The sequence below is a fragment of the Pristiophorus japonicus genome, unplaced genomic scaffold (assembly GCF_044704955.1).
Source record: "Pristiophorus japonicus isolate sPriJap1 unplaced genomic scaffold, sPriJap1.hap1 HAP1_SCAFFOLD_581, whole genome shotgun sequence".
NCBI lineage: Eukaryota > Metazoa > Chordata > Chondrichthyes > Pristiophoridae > Pristiophorus > Pristiophorus japonicus.
Window position 1 is genome coordinate 192,755 of NW_027254490.1, and position 17,767 is coordinate 210,521.

At 41.9% G+C, this 17,767-nt stretch overlaps 1 protein-coding gene across 3 annotated transcripts; it reads left to right on the forward strand.

Annotated features, from left to right (window-relative positions):
* The first annotated feature begins 122 nt into the window (after nt 1-122).
* pitx3 (paired-like homeodomain 3) lies at nt 123-17,588 on the forward strand. 3 transcript variants are annotated; one of them, XM_070873863.1, is made up of 4 exons: nt 123-330; nt 6,645-6,785; nt 14,053-14,258; nt 16,250-17,588. In XM_070873863.1, exons 2-4 carry the CDS (start codon nt 6,659-6,661, stop codon nt 16,802-16,804), a joined length of 888 nt encoding a protein of 295 aa, XP_070729964.1. In that variant the 5' UTR covers nt 123-330; nt 6,645-6,658; the 3' UTR covers nt 16,805-17,588. The 3 variants fall into 3 exon arrangements, with proteins under 3 accessions (XP_070729964.1, XP_070729963.1, XP_070729965.1); XM_070873862.1 differs by having other exon boundaries at nt 123-282; XM_070873864.1 differs by lacking the exon at nt 123-330 and having other exon boundaries at nt 6,644-6,785.
* The last annotated feature ends 179 nt before the right edge of the window (nt 17,589-17,767 follow it).

The following is a 17,767-nucleotide window of genomic DNA, read 5'->3' on the forward strand; positions in this document are numbered from 1 at the left end:
GGTGTATGTGCAGAGATCCAATCCGGTCTCCCTAACCCCTTCTGAATGAATACGAGGGGCTGGGACTTATACTGTACTGGAGTGGGCTGGACCTCTCAGCTCACACACAGTGGTCGCGTCGTTTCGTAGCACCCGATGATATTGGCATAAAATCAATCCTTCCAGCAAATGGGATCGCATAGCTTGGCTTTCACAGAGACTCTCCGTGCAACTGCAAGGACCTGGCCGCGTGTTTTCCAAGGAACTTTTAATTCTGACAGCTACAGGAACCACTAATCTTCGGTAAACTTATCCTATCCCCGGATTTATTCATTTAAAGAGGGATTTGCTGTAAGTGATTGCCGGTATCGACTTGTTCCCATTTATAAATGTTTGAGATTCTGTGTTTTTTTTTGAGTTGCCGCCTGCCTTTTGCCGTCGGAGATGTAACGTCGGGTATTGTATATCCTCAACAACTAATATACGTGCATGTATATAATGTATAGAATTGAATGCGTGGTTCCTTTAAACAGGAAATCCCCCAGAAATTGAATCTATGACATGTAGTTCATCTGTACAGTGCATTAAATGTATTTCAGGCGACGCATTGGACCTATATGCATCTTTTTAAGAATGTTTGAATGTTTTTGGGGGGGTTGTTTCCCAACTTTTTTTGAAGTCTGACCCTATTAGCAGTGATCCAACAGCGCGATTGGCTGTGATTTACTCCCTTTCAAGCCTCAATGACCTATTCCATTATGTCCAGGGCTCGCTATCGAAGGCGTGTTAACAGGAGGATATTTTGAGAATGATTAATGAACCCCGCTTTGCAGCGGTTTCTCCATATAGAACTGCAAGCGAATTTTACATTTTCCTTGGCAAGTGTGTAAAACTTGAAAATATTTCGAAACGCGATTGCTTCATTTTTCGAGCAATGCTAAATTCCTCGCTTTTGCTGTCATGGCCGGGCCGATCGGTTCCGTATGTCAAGTCCAATACCCCTTTTTTTAAAAAAAATATGGTGACAGCAGGAAGGAAACGATTTTACGAACTCCGGACAATTATTTGACGGCGTAACCAGAAACAGGTTTGAAACTGCAATTGTCACTTTCTGCTACTTTTTGGAAGTAAATGGGATGGGAAACTTGGCAGCTGTTCCCAGACATAGAATCTGAATGAAATAAAACAGTGTATCGGTCCCAATTATATTTGAGTTATAAATGTAAGACGATGTATGAGCAAACATCATAAATATATGTCAAAAAGGTGATTGAGTTAAAGATTGCAATATATCTGTGGTTATAAAACCCCAACCATTTACGTGAAGCCATAAGTCAGGCTGCAGTTTTTAGTGAACAGCAAAAGGACAGAATTGTTGGTACAAAAGTAACATTCTCTTGAAATTATGTCACCCTTTCGCTGAGCGGGCAGCTGTAAATCCAACAGTACATTCTTCCATCTCACACACAGTTACAGCCGCCAAATGCACAATTTGACAAGGGTTGGAATGATGTTCAAATGATTACTCTTCTGATATTAGCTGGCTGAAATTGTTTTTTTTTAAATCTGAGCCGAAGGAAAATACATTGCCAAGACTACAGCCTACTGATAAACTATAATTCAAATATAAAGAGAATGAGAAATAAAAATGCAGTCTAAATAGTTTTAAAAGTCTTATGGCCTTTTTCAGAAGTGGCAACATATTTTTTTTTGTCTTCCTCAAAATAATGAATGGCCTTGTCTCTAAAGGATGCAGCATTTGACTTGTTGGGGTTTTATTCCCGAGCGCTCTGGGCGCTGCTGAACACATCAGGAGAAGGGTGGATCATTTGAAATCGGGTTTGGATTCTGACACTTTCAGATCCAATCTAGGTAGGCCCGGGACAGAATAGCTGCTTCCTCAAAACAATACAGATATATATTCTGCTGCCCCGTGTGTGGCTGGGCGGTGAACAAAAGAAATCTTTCATGAGTGTGCCGAGTTGGGATATTGATGGCTAGCAGGTGCGCCGTAGCCACAGGAGACTTTGTATAAGACACGCAAACTTCCAGCACGGTTACTGCAAGGGGCAACACTCAAGTTGGAGAAAGTCGCAGAGACAACACGGGCATTTGGAGTTCAAAAATAATTGGGCGGGATAGGGATGCCTCTATCAATCTCGATTTTAAATAAACAGTGGCATGATCGTGCGCGCTCGCTAATTGTGAGTTGTACCAGAAAATATCGCCCGTGTTTAAGTTAACAGTGGCGTTGCTTTTAAAAGCATGGCTGGTAAGTGTCTCGGCACAGTTTGCTTGCTCTGCATGCACACGGTATTAGATTCGAAACAGGTTGAGGCGAATGGTTAGATATCGTTAGAGCCAAAGGAACTCAGAGTTAGTGACAAACTCTGGGGCGGGTGTCACTTTATTTCCCCAGAAGCAGCTGTTAAGAATAACACTTGCGTCCCGAAGTACAAGTCCGCACAAAGGCACACGACTTAACAACATAAGGCACATATTTCCAAAATTCGAACAAATTCGCCACTTTATGTGTTCACCCGGCGCGTATGTGCTTTCCACACCAAACGAAATGTGTGGTTGGTACTAATTCTAGAGTCCATTAGAAAGGATTACAGGGGCAGCGTGTACATTCTTTCTAGGAGTAATTTCACACAAACTGTCTCTTATTTTTAATACGAATAAATGCTAAAAATGTCAATGAAACAGCACCGTTGTCTGAAATGCCACAAGAGTAGCTGGTCCTTGAGTATATTGAACCAAAAGATTGAACAGTACTTAACAATTCTTCCTCAGAACAGGCCGCGGTCTACTTTATTTGTGCTTTCCCCACACGGGATAAACTTTTGGAAATAGATGTATTTAAATAGATAATCGGCACAGGCTGGCTGACTTCTTCTGCTATTAGTTCTGTAAATGCTACAAAAATGGGACTGTACATTACAAGACGCGAGCTTTTAAACTAATAAGAAAAAATTAAAGCGGGTTTCTGCCAAGCTCTGATCTTGATTTTAATTCTGAAATAGACATGGGTGAAGTTTCCCCTTTTGAAAGGCCTTGTATTCGGATCACAGGGGCCGTGCTGATGGTGTGTGGCTGCAGATAGCAATAGTACCAAGTGAAGAGACATTAGATTTACTGATAACATTCTGAACACAATCATCTTCATGTTGGTTATTGGTGCGCGTGTATGTGTGTGTGTGTGTGTGTGTGTGCATCTAGCCCTCGCTGTAAAATGCCACCAAATCCCAGTCTCGGCTCAGTAAACTCTCTCTGGGACACTTCACCAAAAGAAAATGTAACGCCACTTAGAAAATAAGAACAGGGCGCACCATGCACCAGGAAGTTCACACGTTATGTCCATCACACATCTTTATCTCCTTGTGTTTTATTGATGGGAAACGCATCGACTACCCGATTAATCAGTTAATGAATTTACTTTGACTATCCAAAGTGTTCTTCCTGTAGCTGCATAAGTCCCCAAAAATCCTGCCTGGTGGCGTTCCCGTTTAAACCCTGAAAAGTGCTCACTATTGTCTGGCTCACGGCGGGGCGACAGGCGCGAGGTTTATTTATATATTTTTTTTGCAGTGCATTGAATTAACTCGGCCACGGCTCGGAACACGAATGAGCCCCGTCTCGGCTCAATATTGAATATTAATGCGTCCAAACAGATTGGATAATAAATGTGACTTGGAATTAAATGAAGCTGTTTCTGATCCACATGACCCCCATCCTCCTCCCACCCCGAGACAGGCAGCTCTGGAGAAAGGAACGCCGCCTGGCAGATGCAATCAGATGCAAATGGGTGCAGAAGAGCTGAAATTATCATCTACAAACATTCCGTCAAAATTCCATCTGCTCCCTCTATATCTATATCTATATGTATATATAGGGAAGCACAGGAGTCGCCGCATCTTAATAAGTTATGGGACGGCAAATTGACACACATCTTAATCAAATCTTAATCCAAGAAATTAATTCACGGCGCGTTTATCATTTTTTTTCGCTCTGTCCCCGGTGGAAGGTGTTATCAGATTGTGTAAAACCATAGTTATGTCTCTGGTCACAGATGGAGGTATCTGACTCCGTGAATTGCAAGATATACTATTTAACGTGGGTGCTTTTATTTTGCAAGTGACATTTTAAACATATACTAAGCCTAGGTTATGGACAACACATGTTCGGAACCCTCCACTTCATTGTTTTACCCGAGGAGAAGACCCTATCAAATATGGTGGCCTAGGCTTGCAGTCTTTTGATTGGATTTATTGAAAATGACATGGAAGTTTTGACATGAGGTGCGAATGCATCGTTGCATTAATTTATAAATCACAGACAAACTCACGTGATAAATAGCTAAAGCTTTAACAGGGAAAAAACATCAAAATAACTTTATCCCAGGAAAAGCCCGAGCAGAATAGCCACGTCACTAAATATAGGTAGGCAGCAATCCCATGATTTAAAAAAATATATTCGTTCATGGGATGAGGGCATTTCGGGAGCCGACATTTACTGCCAATCGCTAATTGCCCTTCCAAAGGTGGTGGTAAACTGCTGCAGTCCATGTGGTGCAGGTGCTCCCACAGTGCAAACTTTGTCCAGTGGTTTGGTAAAACTGAGTGGCTTGCTCGGCCATTTCAGAGTCAACCACATTGCTGTGTGTCTGGAGTCACATATAGGCCAGACGAGGTAAGGACTGTAGATTTCTTTTTCTAAAGGACATTAGTGAACCAGATGGTTCTTTTTTTTAACCACAATCTGGTAGTTTCATGGTAACCATTACTGATACTAGCTTTTTAATTCCAGATTTGTTTAATTGAATTTAAATTGCCCAGTTGCCTTGGTGGGATTTGAATGCACGTCTGCAGACTATTAGTGCAGGTTTCTGGATTATTAGTCCAGTAATGCTACCGTATCCCCTATGTGATAACATGTATATGCCCCTATCTTCCAACACTGACTACACTTCAAAAGCACCTCATTGACTGTAAAGCGCGTTTGGGACGTTCTGAGGTTGTGACAGGCGCTGTAGAAATGCAAGTCTTTTTATATTGTTCAATGGGCCAGAACTTAGATAAAGCATAATTTCGATCGTAATTTCGAAAATAATGTAAAGCTCTTGTCTCTGGGATAAATTTGCAGGGAACAGCACAAAATTACCATCTGGTTAAATTGTCATTGTATCGTCAGGTGTTTTGAACCAACTGTAATGCACCAAAGTAAACTAAAAGTTTAATGAACAGAATTGTATTGTGAGTGACAAAGGCTGACATTTATGCGTCATCTCAAACCTTGGACTGGCTGGAGATAGTCTCCTGATAGATGTTGCTGTCTGAATCTTTGGTCGAAAAATGATTATACGTATATCGAACAGAAAGCGTTTTACAGACAATAAATTAATTTATGGAAGACAGTGACTGTTGTTGTATCGGCAAACTATAGGCACGTGTTCTTGGAAATAAGTTTCACCATAACAAAAAAAACCAAGGCTGTGCATTTTTCACGGTCAGTAAAGTCGAAAGGTATAATGGACTGTTACAGTAATTATACAGCCACTATGTCTCAGGTTTAACGCAGCATTTAATTACAAGCTCACAAATAGATTACTGTGCTTGGAATAAATGCCACCATTACAATAAGCAAATGCTGGGAATTTGCTCAGATTTGAGTGCAATGGTTTAATTGCCAAGAGTATGGTGCGCTGCATGGTCCAGTGACGCACACATCCTAACCGGCCCTATTTCAGAACATTTGCGCTGTCGCCTAATAGTTGAGATCAAAGGCAATACAGAAGAACATATGAACTTAAGAATTAGGTGCAGGAGTAGGCCATTTGGCCTCTGGAGCCTGCTCCGCCAGTAAATTAGATAACTCAAGATACGGGTCACCAGGATGGATAGATTAGAATACTGGCATCATGGAATGAAGAATACCATATTCCTATAAAATGCCATAATGTACATTTTACCATGTTTTTAAAAAATATTAAAGTTAGTTGATAGCGATAGATTTTTGGGCACTAAGGGAATCAAGGGATATGAGGACAGTGCAGGAAAGCGGAGTGGGGGTGAATGATCAGCCATGATCTCATTGAATGGCGGAGCAAGCTTGAGGGGCCGAATGGCCGACTCCTGCTCCTAATTCTTATGTTTTTATGATATTGAGGAGAAGGGAAATGACTGAACAGTCGCCTTCTCGATTTGCATGAATTGGGGGTCGTCCCATTTGAACTTGTCTTCTGCCAGTCAGTGTCTCTGCTGTGAATGGCCGTAATTCTAACGATAAAAAAGATTGAAGCGACGAGAAGGAATTTTACAAAGCCCAGCTGAGAGTTAGTTAGCTATTAATAGGAATATCCTCATTAGTAGTGTTGTGACCGTCCCGTTTCCAAGCTTCAGATTGTAACCTCCAATCAGAGCCGGAAGATAGCTTCAGAACGCATGTTGGTAACTGCATCCTGAATTACAGCTTTTGGAATGGATTTAATTCTCAGGTGAAGACATTAACAGCATAGTCACGCCCTGGAAATCAAAACTGCTAACTGTCCCTACCAAAGCTAGGAGCCAGCGCATAGAGAATTGCAGAAAGGGGAGGTCTTTGTCCAGACTGGATTTGCTGGTGTGTATTGACTTGGATGTGAACTGTTTTTTTTTTGTTGACAGCACAAGCCCATCGGATGGAATACAACCTGCCGAGCGGGGTTCTGACCGACTCGAACGCTCCTGATCACAGCCCCATGACTCTCTCAGACTCCGGGACCCCACAGAGAGAACCCGTCTGTAAAACACAGCAGGAGAGCAGCGGTGAGTTGGTTGCATTTCTGACTGCACTTGTGATAGGCTGCAAGCTAATCAGAGGCAGCATTGAGAGAGCGAGCAACTAAATAGGGAAGGCAGGCTGGGAAGAGGCTGCAAACTGGCTCGTTTTCCCGAATAAGGGACAAAGAACAAAAGCAAGGAAGGTGACAACTGGGAGGGAAATGGGCCCAAGAATCAATGATTCAAAATGAACCACTCTTAAGACTCGAGACCTCTAGTGGCCGCCGAATTTAATACAAGGGCCTCAGGGAAACGCATTATTGTCTCAATAAACAGTCAGCTGTACCTGTAACTTTCCCCCCTGTCCCTGCTCATGTTTATAAAGTTAAACAAAAAGGTGTCGATAATCTACACGGGGTTTTCAAAAAGCTGCAAGTGAGCATCCACTCCAGTCGATCGGATTACAACAATTCCAAAAAAAGAAAGGAAATAAAGCCAGATTGAAGAGAAAAAAGAGGAGGCAGTCAGCTGGGTGAGATGGCAGGATGACCCGGCGTCTTATCACCATATTCATTTAACATTGGGACATGACCGGGTTTCACCGCACGTCGCCTGGACGCGCCGCTACATCTGTCTGGGTCGGTCTTGTAACTCTAGATTGAGAAAAGGGACATAACATGTGTTTAATTATTTCCGAGCTGCGGCACAAGAACATGGAGATTTTAGCCCTGACTGCCGGGGCAACTGCATTGAAGGGGCTTTAGCCTGTCCAGCCGTTTGTGAATCCCATTTATTGCGGAATGGTCAGAAACACTGCTGTAGTTACATTGGCGACTCCTTGTTGTATACCTTCAGCGACAGTAGTTTGATTTAAAGTGATGGCAATGTCCCGCGCAGACCCTCTCGGATGGGCATGTCCTGTCTGAAGGGGAGGGGTAGCCTTGCCCACTGTTTGGAATTACTGTCATGGAAGTGAGTTGTTGTGGATTTGCTAAAGGTTGCAGGAAGTTAAAAGTATGTTTGTTGAAATGTTTAAGTCAGTTGATAGAATAGTAGATATTCTTGCGATAACACAATCACAAATATGGATGATAAACATCCCTACTGTACAATATGACATACACTGGTGATATACATAGAGGCGTTTAATGACATGTTAATCATTTACAAAAATCTAAATTGCACGGGCGAATATACAAAATATCAATTAACTCCACACTTTAACAAAGCCATTTGTAAATATGTTGGATTAAGTTGGGAAATATAAATTGCGGCGCGCACACCACGGGTTTCATATTTGGTTTCATATAACAAAATTCATTAAATGTTTAATAGTTCAGGCTGCAAGTAGGAATCTGATCTAGCTGTATTTCCAACTGGCAAAGAAAATAAACAATTGTCCACCAGCAATGGATCTGGAATAAAGACATCATACATAAAGCGGAATAAATCTCGGCATAAGTCACAGTAATTCTCCATAAGAATTCCCAGAACCACCAAATTAATTGTGACGGTATAGTGCAGCACACATTATTATAAATCTGTTTACCGAGCTCTCTGGGGTAATTCCGCGCCCACCTAGTACATATCCAACCTTATTCTGTTCACATGCGGATAGTTTAACTGAAATAATATTTTCGTTCCAGAGAGTGTTAATGCCGAAGATTTTGTTTCCCCCCCCAAAGAATATATCTTTTACAGTGGTACTTCTAATTAATTGCAGGGCAGCGCTAATTAAAACGGAGAACAATGTCAAAGTGTAAACATTTCCGAAAAAGAAGATCCGTATTTGCATGGCAGTCCTAAAATATTTTGAAATAATTTCACCCCCTCACGAAAATACAAACCACATTCCTATCCAAGACAACCGAGATCAGGCAGTTATCGATCAGGTCTCCTCCGCTGCTGCTAACCTCAGCACAAATTGAACAAACACCCTGCCCCGAAATAGAGAGAGATGTTCATTTTTGGAAAGTCAGGGGTTTTGGAGAGATGTGGATGTAAAATAAAGGCTTACCCGCTTGCCCGAAAACCTTCCAATTTGTAACACATTTCAAAACACGGCCAGCTGGCGTCCCACTAAATAAGGGTCAAAGTCTACACTATTTAAAAAAAATAAAGTCCTCTTTTATATTATCAGTGTCTACTGTAGACTGCTTGCAGGGTTGAATTAGGCGTCGCTTTCTTTGGCAATGGTCTCCCGAGTTTTGATGAGGATTAGCTGAATTCGTGAGTAAGATAAAGCTTACATTTCAACAAAGATCTAATCAGAGCAGGGCACTTCCGGTTCTAAAACCCAGATAGCACGACATTTTGGGCCGTTTTCTTTCCCAGCGCCGGGACGTGAGGTGAGGAGACAGGGGCAGATCCTGCGGTTGCCGGCTTTAGAAGTGGGATTTTTAATTGAATTGAAGCGAGTTGATTAAAAAGGGATTGACGGCGCCGCGATCTGGCACGCAATGGGCTCTCTGTTTAAAAAACCATCAAAATATTTACTTTCCAAAAGCTGATCTTTCACTGACAGATCAGTCACATCTTTATTTGGATGGCGGTCTGGGCGCAGGAAAAAAAAGAGAAAGCAAAGGGAGACAGAAAGAAAGCGAGAAAGATTATTGTAGTTAAAAAAATAAGAGACAGGGAGTTAAAAAAAAAACTACAGAGAGGGACTGTCGCGTTTTCCACTTGAAATCAACATTTTATCTCAGTCAGTAATCGGTCCTTGTGACTTGTACTGAAGTCTGGCTCAAAGCTGACTGTTTATATTCGTGACTGCGATTGAAATGTTGACCTGATTCAGATATTTGTAGTTCAGTCTTAGCACGGTACAAAAAAATGCTTTCGACTCTTTGCGTGTTTTTTTTTTGGTGGGGGTAGGGGAGCGGGAGGGGTGGGGGAGGGTTCTGTTGAATTTTTTTTGTTCTTGCAAATGACCTGGGCACTGTGGTAACATTATTTGATGTTATGGTTGGGTACAAGGAAGGAGATGTTGAAAAAAATCCCAGAGTAAATATATATAATATCTTGGTATTTCAATACCCCTCATGTAGGAGTCGAGATGTGGATCATATTTTGGGCAGAAGCTTGTCAATAAACACTTTAATACCAGCAATTGTTTACAAGGCAGCGACTTAACCGAAATAACGTGGGTCGTTTACAAACCACCTCTTGAGTTCTGGACTATTTGATCCTTAATAGCCTCTTTAAATGCACTTGTCTCTCCCAATGTTTATTATTTAGCGATGGCACTTTATTTCCGTTATGCAGTTGATAATGAATAGCATTGAATATATTGCTGCGGAAAGCGCGCGTGTAATTGTAAAGCGAAGTGCTCGCTTTGTTTAAAAATAAAACATTGTGTAAACAAAATGCTATATCTGAAAAAAACTGCAATAAACTAGACCGCCTAGCGGCTGGAAAACAAATAAGTGTTTACCTTAATTTGTTTAGAATGTACCGGCACCAGGCAAGACTCTGGTAACTGCAGGAGAAACACCATTCTGGGCTTTCATTAACAGGCTGCACGCTCTCAATTTTAAACCCCTACTTAATATCAACGAGCTCTCTTCTGATAATCATTCTGACAAATCCGTACACAACATGGAACGAGAGAGAGAGTGGAGCCTGGACTCAAATGTCGGGGCGCTTCTTTCAAATATAATTCGGCGAGATGCTTTCAGACCGTAATAAAATAAATATTAATCCCTTCTCTCTTTTACTATGCGGTTGGATTAACGAGATTAAAATGCATGCGTATACTATGATTATGAAAATTCATCTCGGTAAAGCATTCCCTCTACGGGGAGTTATTTTCTAATAACACCAGTTTTGCAATGAACATCCCCGAGGCATTTGAACTTCCCGTTTTTAAACTCTATGCTTATATTTGTAATGAAAGCTTATTAAATACTGCTCAGTACTCGGACTTTGCCTCATCCTGGAATAAACCTGCATGAATAACACCGACAGTACACAGCGATAAGCCTTTAACCCTTCCTTTCACACTCCAGCTTCTCTGTAATAATGTCTATTACCCGCGGATTATAAATGATATCCAAAACAGCTATAGGTTGTATAAATGATTTTACCGTCTAACTGTTAAATCATGTTTAAAAAAAAATTAAACACGAAAGAGGCTAATGCCCTCTCTCTGGTGTGGAAACAAAACTGCACAGTCTGTTAGCAACCACACACAGCCCAGACTGTGAATTTTCCAAACATTTGAAGGAGTTGATTATTTCATCGATCCAGCTCCAAACTCAATCAATTCTCGGTGTTGTATGTGAGTTTTAACCCTCCGTGTCACGCCTTTCGCGCGATTTAAAAGCCAGCACGCCGCCACCTAGGGAGATTGTGAAGTGAATACTTTAAATCGAGTTAAAATAACCTTCAGTTTATGAACAAATGCCAAGGACCGTCCCAGGAGTGAGTTTACAATCTGAGAGACAGTAGCAAATATTGAACAGGAAGATATTGTGACTGCTTTTGTAAACAGTCACTATCTGGGGAAACTGGCATTTAGGGCTATTTAAGAAGTTCTACCCCCGAGCCACACGCACATCAAATATTATAACTTTACACAGTAAATATTAACTCTTTCGCTGCTAAAAAAAAACGTTAACTGAAGATACTCGGATAATTCAACATGTGGATTTAATATTTTCAGCCAAGGGGCAATCCGTTAATATTAGAATGGGGAATATAATCCAAGCGATATTTGAGGTGAGTGTATTGTAACACAGAGCGCAGACACTGATAGGTACCCACCCAAGAGGAGTAGCGTCCCGATAAAAGTTACTGAAATCAATATTTTTTTTTTAAAAAGCAAAGAGTAGTATACATGCTCATTCTCACCTGTAAATGTTTGACGCGGCGCCAAGAGGATTTTCATATCATAAATTATTGTTGAGCTAATATCCACCGAGAGATTTAGCAGCTTTTTTGCTGATATGGCGTGAAATTCTGATGCCATAAAACCCACTGGCCTAACAGGGCTTAAATTTTAACTAGAAAACGCTCAACTGATCGCCAGCGAGAGCAAATGCCAAACGTGGCCAGTTATCTCTGATTGTTGACATTCCCTGCCAGCAGAATTTTCGCTTCTACTTTCTCAAATCTATGGGCGATAACCACGCCACCGAAAACGCCCCGAACTCAGATAGTGCAGGCGGCGAACCCGAGTTTGTGATTGCATCTGAGGCGTTATTGTAATGAAGTGCATGCTTTCTTAATGTTCTCTTGGCGTACAATGTAAATTTCGCCCACGTTATTACTGATCGAATGTAAGTGCACGTGCGGTGGTTGATCATCTGATTTATAATGAAAAAGAAACCGGCTTAGATTTATGTCGTGTGAATCACTTTGAACCGCAGGAACGAGTGATGCAGAGAAAAAGAGCTCAGAATTTCAAAACATTTCACCCTCACTTCCACAAGAAACTCTTAACACAGGTTGGCCCTCAGGGCGGGCTTTTCTTGGTTTAAATATTAATTCTGTAACATTTCACACATTTGACTCATCGACATATAAACCACATTGACCTCGTTGTTAACCTTTGTCGCTCGCCCTTCAGCTCTGGTGGAGAGAGATATTTATGAATTTAAAATATCGTTTCATATAAATTAATATTCTATCTGACCGTTCACTCAAAGCTGCAGTTTCCAGTTGTTCATTTCAGGTCGATTTCACGAATTAATAGCAATGAGCAATATAATATGATCCAACCTTGCAATTGCAAACTTATTACATCCCATAATATTGCAACACGTATGTAAAATGAAGAGACATAATATTTAATTTTATTCAGATAATTCAACCAATCAAAAAAAGAGATACATCAGGTGTCGGTTGCACAGAAAATCTAAACCGCAGTGTTATAAGGCTTGTATGTGAAAACTTTACTTACAAATACTTCTTGAAATGTAATCGGGGTTGGGCATATTTTGTTTCGTCTCCTCTATCTGCAGATAATCCCTCCCAGATTCAAAAATTCCCCGGGTGCTCTGCTTATTCTAAGTTGTCTGCCCCTTTGTCTGACGTGGGTGTGTGTGTTTTTCTCGCTCTCTGAGGATGCTCAGAGGTTCTGACAGCCATCCTGTGTCAGTATACAGCTTGCATCACCAGCGGACCCGCCTTGACGTTTCTTGGCCTCGCAATAAGGAGGGGGTGCGAAGGTTCATCGCCCGCACATTTATAACTGCCCCCAGAGCTAAGCCTTTAACAAACAAGAGTTAAAGGGAAGGCGGCGACCAGGGGGTCCTCATACCTGCCCTTGTCAGTGTGTCTGAGCTAGGGATTTACTTGCAACTAAATTAATGCCCTTTGTGGGGTCCCGGGATTGGGAGAGGCTTACTGGTTTGGGAAGCGAGAGAGCACACGGCGCGTTTTAAGGCAATTTGAAGGCCCGGCTGTTTTGGCAGGAGATAAAGCTAGATTTGAGATTTATTCGCCTGGTGTTTTGATTTGCAATGTCATCCAATGTCCAAACTCTCCGAGTCCCGAAAGGACAATACGCCGACCAACTGAGAATTGTAGCCGGTGCCCCGAACACCCAATGTGCAGGTAGGAACAGAACCGATTCCTGGAGAGAAAAATCAATGATGCAATCGGTTCAGGAACGCTGGATTGTTGTTTATACAGTTAGATGGTATTGACCTGTCTCTGTCACTGTGATTAAATGTTGTGCAGAGGGAGGGAGGTTGGGGGCGAGGGTGAGAGGTAATTAGTAGAATTTACATTACGTTAATCTACTTTAATTCGGCATTACAGATCACACCATTGCCGTGTAAAATTAATAACACCTTTAAAAATTACATAGCATTCCTGATCTGGCTATAAGTGCACCGGGAACCAGGTGAAGCAAAGACAGTTCGAAGATAATATTTGTACTAACAGATATTAATTTTGCTTGTAAACTGCCCCTCAGCCTGGCGTCCCTCCGTCCGTCGCTTGACTGGCCTGTTTTGCCATATGATTTTATCCCGCCCCGACGCATTCTAAATCAATTTCTCGGCTCTGCACAACCTTCAGAAAAATAAAGAGTTTTGTAAACCCCAACACGTCCATCAAAATGGGAAGGAACAACTTGAACCAAACGAGTTTTGTTAAGAACTCGCTAAGTGTACTTGCGCCACAGAACCCTGATAACGAGATTTATTTATTAAACATGTATGTTTTCCTGTGATCACATTTGTCAACAACCCACAAAATAAACAGCTGGATTTATGGAAGTGTTTGGAATTTGCCTGTTTATCAGGGCGAGGATTTGGGGAAAGGAGCGCAAGGTTAATTTAGTGCACGGTATTTACTTTTGCAGACAATGAAAAATCTCAACAGAACCAAACCGATGATTCAGATTCAAAGGACCCCTCTATCAAGAAAAAACAAAGGCGCCAAAGGACACATTTCACAAGCCAACAACTTCAGGAACTGGAGGCAACTTTCCAGAGAAACCGATACCCTGATATGTCAACCAGGGAGGAAATCGCCGTCTGGACAAACTTAACCGAGGCACGAGTGAGGGTAAGACCCACTTTTAAACTCCGAATGAAAGTTAATAATAGGTCCAATCTAAGTATTGCCCAAATGCCAAATTAGCCACTTGAAGCTTTACAGCTCTCCAAGTTCTCTGCGTTCCTCTAATTCTGGCCTGTTGAGGATCCCAGATTTTAATCACTTCTCCATCGGTGGCCGTGCCTTCAGCTGCCTGGGCCCCAAGCTCTGGAACTCCCTCCCTAAACCTCTCTACCTCTCTCTCCTCCTTTAAGACGCTCCTTAAAACCTGCCTCCTTGACCAAGCTTTTATCTGCCCCAATATTTCCTTATGTGACCCGTGTCAAATTAGTGTCTGAAAATACACCTTGGGACGTTTTACTACATTAAAAGCGCCTTATAACTGACTCAGTGCGCAACAGTTCAAAGAATACTGCATTTCAAACTGCTTTCCACTGCTGTGGACAAATCGCCCATCCAGCATTCACTGAAGTGCGGGATTCTGATCAAAGCAGTCCCCCAGTTATTCATTGTTTTATTACCCTGGACACCGAAGATAGTAACATCTACACACTTCATGATCCCTAAACACATTCCATGTCATGTTTTTGATTTAGAACTTGTTGGGGTATGAGTAATTAAAATGATTGATGTATAATATTACAAGCCAGGCATTTGGGTTTTATGATCACTCGCTATAAATCCAGACCTAAGCATGACAGTTATTGGCAATCTAATTAAGAGGATTCCAAAGTGCTAAAGTAATGTAGGAAATGCCAAGTAAGAGTGAACAGCAAGAGAATCTGGTCGGATCTTTAGGAAATTCATTTTGCTGAATCATATAGCGGCTAATTCCAAAGGTGTGTGTTGCAGCATTCATTTCGACATGCTGTAGGTGTTTAAAGGTGGGCATCTGTTGTTAACCTTACATTTCAAATGAGAGAACAAAATTATGTTTAGCCTGAAGCTGTCAGTATGTTGTTGTATTCGTTCAATTAATTATGGTCAGTACAAAATTGGACCTTATAAACACCCATAAACTATTCAGAGTTTTTTTTTTACCTTGTAGCAAAATTCGTATCTATTCCACGCTGGCAGTCACAGGGACCAGGAATTAATTATTATGCATCATTCTATCACAATGCTATGTCGACATCCAAGTTTCAAATAAAATCTGGGTAAAATTAGAACCAGAAGGGAGATGAAGAGAACTTTTTTTTAACGCAGGGAGTTATGATTTGGAATGCACTGCCTGAAAGGGCGGTAGCAGCAGATTCAATAATAACAAAATGGAATTGGATAAATACTTGAAAAGGGGAAAAAATGCAGGGCTATGAAGAAAGAGCAGGGCGTGGGATTAATTGGATGGTTATTTCGGTTAAACGGGGTCGGTCTGCTCTCTCAGGTGGATGTAATAGATCCCATGGCACTATTTCGAAGAAGAACGGGGGAGTTATCCTCGGTGTCCTGGCCAATATTTATCCATCAACCAACATCACAAAATGAGATTATCTGGTCATTATCACATTGTTATTTGTGGGAGCTTGCTGTGTGCAAATTGGCTGCCGCGTTTCCCACATTGCAACAGTGACTACACTTCAAAATGTACTTCATTGGCTGTAAAGCGCTTTGCGACCTCCGATGATCAGGAAAGGCGCTATAGAAACGCAAGCCTTTCTTTTTCTTTCAAAGAGGCTGTACAGTCACAACGGGCCGAGTAGCCTCCTTCTGTACTGAACCATTCTACGAATTATAGATTGTGATTTCATTTTCAGAGTTAACTTTGCTTCGAAATAGTCGCTTTTCTGTTCATTATCGATAAAACGTAATTATTGCCAAGAAAGGTTCTCCAGTGTGGACGGACGAGATGGAAAGAGTTGGGCTGTGTCGCTGTGAAAAACACAATGGGGAATAACAATTGTATTTTGGGCACAATCCACAATCCGAAGCAAAATAAATGTTTGGCCAATGACACGGCGCGCCAGCCAAAATTAATAAAAGCATCTATCTTTTCTGTCCAGGTATGGTTTAAAAATCGCAGGGCGAAGTGGAGGAAAAGGGAACGCAATCAACAGGCGGAGCTATGCAAGAATGGATTTGGTGCACAGTTTAATGGACTCATGCAACCTTATGATGACATGTATTCCGGCTATTCCTACAACAATTGGGCCACCAAGAGTTTGACGACCAGCCCGCTCTCGGCCAAGAGCTTTCAATTCTTCAACTCCATGAACGTCAGTCCTCTGTCCTCGCAGCCCATGTTCTCGCCTCCCAGCTCCATCTCCTCCATGGCCATGCAGAGCTCCATGGTCCCACCGGCCGTGACCGGCGTGCCGGGCGCCGGCCTGAATAATCTCAGCAACCTCAACAGCCCCTCGCTCAACTCGGCCGTGTCCGCCGCCGCCTGCCCTTACGCCTCGACCGCCGGTCCTTACATGTACCGGGACACGTGTAACTCCAGCCTCGCCAGCCTCCGCCTCAAAGCTAAGCAGCACACCAACTTCGGCTACCCGGGAGTGCAAAACCAAGTGTCCAACCTCAGTCCGTGTCAATACGCGGTGGACAGACCTGTATGAGCCTCGCGATTATTTTTAAAGAATCGGTTTAACCCTAAATATATGACCATTGAACCCCTCAATGTATACCAGCAGCCGACCCCACCCCTGACAGCGCTGGCTAAAAAATGATACCTGATCAATTGAGAAGACAAATTCCCCATTCACGTGGACGGGTTTAGAAAGCTTTCCTAAAAACGTGTGTGTTCTACACATTTAAGTATTGCAGATAAATATTTGCAAACACAGTTGATATACAATTCAAAAATATGCATGACCATTACAACTCCGGCTTCTCGGTTGTAATGCGGGATATGATGTATATAATGAACTTTTTTTTCTTGTTTTCCTTTTGTATGTGAAATAATTATCTATAAAGTAGTGTTTTTAAAGGTTAAAACAAAGACAGCATGTCCTCTAACAGCATACCTATGATCACTCGAGTTGCGCCTTGGTTATTAGATTAGGAATGTATGAGCTGTTGTGAATTATTCACTGTTGTATATCCCTGCACAGATTCCCTCATGTATCCCCGCACCAGCAAACGTGACATTTTTTCCATTTACAAAATGGACCTTTTATGAATTTTTCAATCAGGCGTTGAGCATAAGACCACATCCCTTTCAGTACAGCCCCACTTGAGATCTTAGATTTTGCTGCAGACTAACATACTCATTTTCTGTGAGGTTTTTTTTCCTTCTTAATTTGTCGAGTTCTTAATATTTGTAATGGGTTGACTCCTCGCTTGAAGCTGGCAGCCACGGCATTTCTCATTCTAATCTACTGCGCGCAACCTTCTCCAGAAAGGCCAAAGTTTACAGACAAGAAAGTTTGATTTGCACTCTGGCTGATGCTTAATAAACAGATTCGTCAATCTATGTGTACGCTATCTTATTGTGGGGAGCCCGCGCCAGGCCTATATAGCGTGCATCTGGCTTTTACTAGAAGTCCAAACGCGGTTTTTTTGTGAAATGTCCCATGCAT